The 7,288-nt window shown below is 62.9% G+C and overlaps 1 protein-coding gene across 2 annotated transcripts; it reads left to right on the top strand.

The window, feature by feature from the left end:
- Nucleotides 1-224: 224 nt before the first annotated feature.
- Nucleotides 225-6,703, top strand: Dusp9 (dual specificity phosphatase 9). Of its 2 annotated transcripts, none has more exons than XM_023705367.1 (4): nt 225-301; nt 5,076-5,501; nt 5,715-6,170; nt 6,317-6,703. In XM_023705367.1, the coding sequence occupies exons 2-4, from the start codon at nt 5,099-5,101 to the stop codon at nt 6,625-6,627; spliced, it is 1,170 nt and encodes a 389-aa protein (XP_023561135.1). In that variant the 5' UTR covers nt 225-301; nt 5,076-5,098; the 3' UTR covers nt 6,628-6,703. The 2 variants fall into 2 exon arrangements, with proteins under 2 accessions (XP_023561135.1, XP_004645204.1); XM_004645147.2 differs by lacking the exon at nt 225-301 and adding an exon at nt 4,566-4,702.
- The last annotated feature ends 585 nt before the right edge of the window (nt 6,704-7,288 follow it).

Genomic DNA, 7,288 nt, shown 5'->3' with positions numbered 1-7,288 from the left:
GAGACGCCGGCCCGGCCGCCGCCCCTCCCCGCGCGCCGCGGGCGACAGTGCCCCTCCTGGGCAGGGGGCGGAGAAGACCGCTACGGGAGGAGGCGGCGGCGGCGGCGGCGGCGGCGGCGGCGGAGGCGGGATTTGGAGTTTCCCTCGGCAGCGGCGGCGGCGGCCCCTAGGCTTCAGGCGAGGCCGATGCCTGGGGCTCAGCTAGTGTTCCGCGGTGGCAGTGGCGCTTCCCGCCGCCCGAGCTTCGGAAACTTCCCGGCCACGACTCTCGGAGCCGGGGTGGGAACTGAGCCCAGCGGAGGTGAGCTGAGCACGCGGCGCCCCGGGCCCCACCCCACCCCCACCGGGCCTGGCTGCCCAGCCAAGTGCGCTTCTCCTCTTTGTACCCCCAAAGTGCTGCCAGCGCACACCCCTAGGATGAAGCTCGCGCCCTTGCGAGATCCACTGGGCCCCACCACCTCAACCCCCCGCACCCTGCGGTGCAACTCCTGCACCCCTGCCACTTCCACCGGCGGCACACTCGCGTGAGGGCAAACTGCACAGCAGGTCGCTGGAGTGCACAGCCCTCACCACTATCCCCAACTCTTGCCGACACCCATGCCGGCCCCAGCCACGCCCCAGTACACGCCCAGGCGCGCACACGCTGCCAGCACAACCCCGCGATTTGTGCGCGGACAGGGCTCCCCTCACATGTCCCCTCCATCTTAAACTCTCCATCTGCCCATTAGCAGACACCGCCTCCGTCCTTTCCAGAAACACTGCAGCCACCCCTAGGAGCCAAGTGCAGCACAGGCCCACACCCCAGCTGCGATCTTGCGGTCCTCCCCGTTCTCAGACAGGCCTAGTAGTCCTGCACTCACTCCTACACCCCAACATGCGCGCACCTGCTCCCTCGCAGGCTCGCAGCCTCCTGCCCCACCCCCTTGCCAGTAGCCTTGGAGGTCCCTTCCACCACCCCTCCAGCACCTGGCACTGGGGCTGTAAAGGCTGCAGCATCTGGTGGCATGCCGGCTAGGTACCTTGGGTCGTCCTTCACGAGGCTTCCCAGCCGGGGACCAGCCAGGTGCCTCCCTAAACAGACCCTGAGACTCCCAGGTGACCTCTTCCCTAAGACATAAAGGAAGCACTTGAGGCTCAAGGTATGGCACTTAGATGTGGACTTGAGGGGCTGCCTTTGGGGGACACAGAGAGGCAGGCAGTGAAATGGAGGAGGCCCAGCTAGCATCACAGGGGTGCCCACTGCTGGGCATGCATGCACTGGATTGGTTTTGAGAGGGCTGGAGCTGGCGTGCACCATCTGTGTCCCTGTCTGAGTGGGGGTATGTATGCACGTGTGGTTGTGTGTGTCTGGGAGGAGACTGTAATGACAGTAGGGAAAATCAGGAGCGCCACTGCCCTGGGCTCCCCAGGCCACAATTGGTTTCATTCATTCCCATCTTCTTTGTTAACGAGCATTTCTTCTGCAAACACTGTGGGGCGGGCACAGGGTCTACATGGGCGGCGGGGCCAGCACGTGCCTGGTCTGCCTTGGAGGAACTCCCAGTCCAGCAAGGACCCCAACCAGGAAAAGTAGAGAGCCATCACCACTTGAGAGTGGATTTGGTGGAAGAGACACTGGATTTGGCAAGAACGCTGTCGCTGGGAGTTGCGCCCCTAGCCATGTGACCAGGCGGGCTGTGACAGCCCAAATACTACTACCATTCAGCCTGGCGGGAACGGTGCTGGGGTGCACTCCCGAGAGGCACACGGACCACTGAGCGCACGCGGCGCGCGCGGGACCTGCAGGCAGCTGTGTCCCGGAGGCTTCCATGGGGCGGAGGCTAGGGCTCCCGGCGGGCACGGCGGTGGGCTCAGCGCCCACCCTGCGGCGAGCCGCGAGCGCGCCGCCTGGCTCCGCCCGCCTGAAGGGGCCAGGCGAGGCCAGGGCGCTTGGCCGCCTGCCCGGGGAGTGGCCAGGGGGCGGGGCCAAAGTGCAGCGGGCGACGCTGGGGACCCGGGTGTGGGGGGTGCTGTGGGGGTCAGGGTGGAAGCGGGGGCTTGGCTGCACTCCGGCCTGCAGTGCGGAGGTGGCAACAGGTTCCCATGTATCCTGTTGCTGGCGCTGCGGGCACCGCAGGCACCGAGCACTGAACAGTGACTTTGGAGACTGAGTGCCCCTCACCCCTCACTCAACGCCGACGCCTTGTCGCGCGAGGTGGGAGGGCCGCCAGCAAAGGTCTAGAGCCAAGCACAGGGTATCACAGAGGGCTTCCCTTTGGTTCCCCACTGCGGAGCTGGTCTCCCTCCTCAACCACATCCCCGAAGCAACTCCAGTCTCTTCTTTCCGGAAGCTCTTTCCAGAGAGCAAGCGGGTGCCCAGATGTGCCATGCCCACAAGTCTGTGATCTCGCCAGGAGTTTGGTGCCTCAGCAGGGTGGGATAGCTTCTCCAGCTCCCAACAACATGCCACTCCATCCACTACCCTTGCCCGCCCCCCAAAGTCCCGCCCACACTCCCAGCCCTCAAGCAGGATGCCTGTGGCCAGGTGACAGCCAGTCCTTGCCTCTGCCACTGTGGAGCCAGGCTGGGAGAGCTGGAGAGCTGCGATGCAGAGACTCTTGTGGGAACGTGCTGAGAAAGTGAAGTGGCTGTACCTAGCCCTTGGCCCAAGCCAGTTGGTGCCTGAAGAAAGAGCAGAAATGGGCAGGCAGTGGACAAGGGACAGGGGTACAGCCCAACTGCCCACAACCCTTACGTGCAGGCGTCAGGAGCAACCGCAGAGGCCAAAGGTGAACCTGCAGCCTGTGGCTCAGGAGGCAGGGAAGAGGTGACCTGACTGTCACAGCCTCTTCTCCTGGCCTTGCTGCAGGTGTCTGGGGTAGCTGCAGGCTTCAGGACACACAGTCAGCCTGCAGCCAGCCTAGGTGCTGTACTTCCAGTGGCACAGCACCTTCCAGCCCTAGGAAGCATGTCTCAGGGTGCCCGTCCATGAGCATACATGTGCTTGCTCTCATGGAACCCTCAGGGGCCATCCGCAGAAGTGGCCAAGGGAATGGATTTTTCATCTAGCTCTTGGTGCACACTGCCAATTCATTTCCAAAAGGGTCCCCCCAGATGACCCAGCAGCAGAATGCCTTGCCATTTCTAGCAAGCTGCCAACCCTAGGCCACGGGCTTGGAGAGAGGTCTGCTAAGTTTCAGTAAGTGGGAAGTGTCACCTTGCTTCTTGTTACCTAGTTTTAATTTTTGTTAGTGGTTTGAGGTCCACGGTGATTATGCTTCCAGCCCAGAGCTGCTACATGCACAGAACACAGCTTCATTCTTCTCAGCCCACCCTCCATCTCTGGGGCTTGGGCTGGATTTCCTGCCATGCCTAGGGCTGAAGCTTCCTGCAAACACACTTGACGCCATCACATTCCTTCCTTCATGCAGCGTGTACTCTCCTTAAGTCCCTGGGTCTTTATCTGCCGAAGCTTAACCTTTTGATTATTTTGTATGAGCTTTATCTTATCTGTCGTATGTTTTCCTTCAACACTGTTATTTGCTTTTGTTGGGCTTTGGACAGAAAAAGGACTCATAGCCAGATGGGGCTTCTAGAAGCCTCCCTGTACCCCTCCTTTCATTGTCTGACTGAGCACTTATCACCTCAGTATCTCCCTTGGTGCTTGGCTTATTGTCCATCTGTCCTGCTGGGATGGAAGTGCCACATAAGCAAAGGGTCTGTAGTGTCCTGCCTGTCCATCACCTGTGTCCAGAAAACCACAAAAGCCACCAGCCTCTGTTGATTATGTGGTGTCACATAGGACAGGGCACAGAAGAGAGTGTGTTGAGGCACTCAGGCTGTGACAGTGACTGAGCCAACACATGGGGAATGAGAGCCCACAGCCAGTGCAGGAGGCAGCCGGGGTGCTCGCACGGGAGGACCACTGGAGACCACTTCCATCCAGGCCCAAGGGGTCAGGGGCAGAAGGAAGGCGGAGGTGACAGAGCTCAGTGTAATAGAACAGAGTGCCCAGCACAGAGGGGGGTGCTCACAGCCCCTGGGCCCCCCTAACCTGTGCACCTGAAGCAGGGCTAGACTACGTGCCCAGGAGCTGCACTGTGCCAGTTTGGGGCAAAGATCTGGGCCCCAAGGCAGTAGGAGGTTTCTAGTCCCCACTTCCTCCTCTGCTCCTCGATTTCAGTGTCATTTCAGGAGCATCCCTTAGAGGCTCAGCTGAGGCCACCGAGGTCCAGGCAGGGACATACAGTAGTCCAGGACTGCTGGATGACTTGCTGGAAGCCACTTCTGGGGCAGAGGCACTGGGCCTTAATGTCCCCCATCCCCTCCCCCTCTCCAGGGACCAAGCTGGGGCCTGCCTGAGTGGCTGCAACTGGTCCCCTGCTGGGCCTCCAACCAGCCCTTGGCCTCTGCCCTGACCCTTTCCCGCCTTGGTGAAGCTCCGGCTCAGCCACTCGGCCACTCTCAGGCCCACCCGACCCTCTGGCTCGCGCCGCCGTTGGCTGGCCGGCCCCGAGCCCGCCCCGCCGCCCCGCCCCGGCCCGCCCCCAGGGGCTGCTACTCCTGTCCGACCGGGTGCCCAGAGTAGAACCTGGGTCGCGCGCTGCAGGACGCGTCGCCCCAGGTCCCGCTTCCACGTGCGAGCCTGCTGCGCCGTCCTGCCGTCGCAGTAGCTGTGGAAGGACGTTCACGCGCGGACGCCTGCTGCTGGATCGCTCGCCAGGTCTCTTTCCCTTTGTGCTTGGGGGTCGGGAAGGAGGAACTGGAGCCAGGTCAGCTCGCCGAGTCCCCTCACCTGGGCGCCCTTCTCTTCCCCGACCCTGTCGGCCCTGAACCCCTTTCCCTCACTGCACACACCCCTCACCCTCCTGCAGCGATTGTCGGAGACTCCCGTACCTCTACTCCCAGAGAAGGAGCTGCACCCAGTGCTTGCTCAGGCGTTTTTCTTGGGGTGCCTTGCTGGGTGTCCTTCCTGTGGGCAACGCGCGAGCAGTAACCCCGCGGGACAGCGGGCTCCCGCCTTTCCGATGGACACGGGTGGCCCGGGCCCCGCACACCCCACGCTCACCCTCGTCGCGCCTCCCCTCTTTCCACAGTGCCCGCCGTCCGACGTGCACCCATGGAGGGCCTGGGTCGCTCGTGCCTGTGGCTGCGTGGCGAGCTGGAGCCGCCGCGCTCTCCTCTGCTGCTCCTGGACTGTCGCAGTCGGGAGCTGTACGAATCGGCGCGCATCCGCGGGGCGCTGAGCGTGGCGCTGCCCACGCTGCTGCTGCGCCGCCTGCGGAGGGGGAGCCTGTCGGTGCGCTCGCTGCTGCCCGGGCCGCCGCTGCACTCCCCGCCGGCGCCTGTGCTGCTGTACGACCAGGGTGGGGGCCGGCGCCGGCGTGGGGACGCCGCAGAAGCCGCGGCCGGGGCCGGGGCCGGGGCCGAGGCTGAGACCGAGGAGTGGGAGGCCGAGTCGCTGCTGGGCACCCTGCTGAAGAAGCTGCGCGAGGAAGGCTACCTGGCCTACTATCTCCAGGGTAAGGGAGGGCGCTGGGGGGCGGGGGGCAGGGCCCTGGGGAGGGCATGCTTGGCTAACCCTGGGCGCCCCTTCTCTCTGTGGCTAAAGCACGAAGGTGGCGGTGAGCCTCCATCCCAGATTGCTTTGCGGGCCAAGCGGGGCTGCGTTGAAAGGAGGGAGCTGGAGCATGACCTTGGACAAGTGGTCCTGAGCAGGACCCTTTCCTCCACAGGTGGCTTCAGCAGGTTCCAGGCCGAGTGCCCCCTCCTGTGTGAGAGCAGCCTCACCAACCGAGAGGGCTCCAGCCTGGCACCGCTGCCCAGCCCCATGCCCGTGGTGGGGCTAGGCGGCCTGTGCCTGGTCTCAGAGAATTCGGATGCAGAGTCCGAGGCTGACCGCGACTCCATGACCTGTAGCCTGGATCCCCGGAGCACCACGTCGCCACCTGTGGGGCTGATGCCCGCTTTCCCAGTGCAGATCCTGCCCAACCTCTACCTGGGCACTGCCCGAGATTCGGCTAACCTGGAGAGCCTGGCTAAGCTGGGCATCCGCTACATCCTCAATGTCACCCCCAACCTCCCAAACCTCTTTGAGAAGAACGGTGACTTCCACTACAAGCAGATCCCCATCTCGGACCACTGGAGCCAGAACTTGTCCCAGTTCTTTCCAGAGGCCATCACGTTCATTGGTGAGTCCTACGCCCCCTCACTGACACCCTCGACCTGGCCTGACCCTTCCCCTTCCCCATGGCACCTGGGGGAGGGCAGAATGAGGGCTGTGAGGGCCCTTTCTGGTGTGGCTGCACTTGCTCAGACCCCACACTACCCTGCCTAGATGAGGCCTTGTCCCAGAACTGCGGGGTGCTCGTTCACTGCCTGGCGGGAGTCAGCCGCTCTGTCACCGTCACTGTGGCCTACCTCATGCAAAAGCTCCACCTGTCCCTCAATGATGCTTATGACCTTGTGAAGAGGAAGAAGTCGAACATCTCACCCAACTTCAACTTCATGGGGCAGCTGCTGGATTTTGAGCGCAGCCTGCGCCTGGAAGAACGGCGCAGGCGGGGCCAGAGCTCGACTGTCTCTGATCCCCCGTCCTTCTTCACCACTCCCACCAGCGATGGGGTCTTCGAGCTAGATGCCACATAACACCCCAAGGGCCCAAGGGTTGCTCCCTGCCCACCCTGCCAAGTGGTGCTAGGTCACCTGTGAGGGGGGAAGAGAGGGTGCACCCACACTAGGGGCTGGGGGTGGGGGGAGGGAGAGCTCAATACCTCACACCGGTGGCACAGCAAAGCCACCCTGCCCACTTGGGACAGCCATGGGAACCCCATGAAATGTGCCTAGGGGCCAGCTGGGGCCACTGGCCTGTCTCTGCGCTTTAGCACCTGCCTCTTCTGCGACTGTTACTTCCCTCTTGGGGAGCTCCCTAGCAAAGGGACCATTCTTGGTGGCTGTCTGTGCCACCTCCTCTGCCCTGGTCCCCAGTAGCCACCTGCGGGGGGAGGACTGCTTACTGCCACCAGTGTAGAGCCCCTCTGATTGTGTAACCCAGGCTTGGGCCTCTGGGTGAATGCTGGGCCTAGAGATTGATGGATACCCTACATCCACAGGGACAGCCTCTCTGGGTGACTTCTGGCTGGGGACCACCGGGCAAGTGCCCGGCCACGCATCTGGTGCCCTGAATGTCTGTCTTACTCCCAAACCTTTTGGGACATCCCAGAGGGGACAGGGTCCCTGGCAAGAGCAGGGAGAAAGAAGAATGAAGGCCTTGACTGGTGGCTCTAGGGCTTGGAATGGGATGGAGCCA

Source organism: Octodon degus, unplaced genomic scaffold (assembly GCF_000260255.1).
Source record: "Octodon degus isolate 3935 unplaced genomic scaffold, OctDeg1.0 scaffold00218, whole genome shotgun sequence".
NCBI classification, from domain to species: domain Eukaryota; kingdom Metazoa; phylum Chordata; class Mammalia; order Rodentia; family Octodontidae; genus Octodon; species Octodon degus.
This window is presented reverse-complemented; position numbering and strand designations above follow the sequence as displayed.

Excerpts from the sequence above, each read along its gene's own strand:
- Dusp9 (XM_023705367.1), top strand. The coding sequence starts at position 5,099 with ATGGAGGGCCTGGGTCGCTCGTGCCTGTGGCTGCGTGGCGAGCTGGAG. Across the intron at positions 5,502-5,714 it reads CCTGGCCTACTATCTCCAGG|GTGGCTTCAGCAGGTTCCAG; the intron begins GTAAGGGAGGGC and ends TTTCCTCCACAG. Across the intron at positions 6,171-6,316 it reads AGAGGCCATCACGTTCATTG|ATGAGGCCTTGTCCCAGAAC; the intron begins GTGAGTCCTACG and ends TACCCTGCCTAG.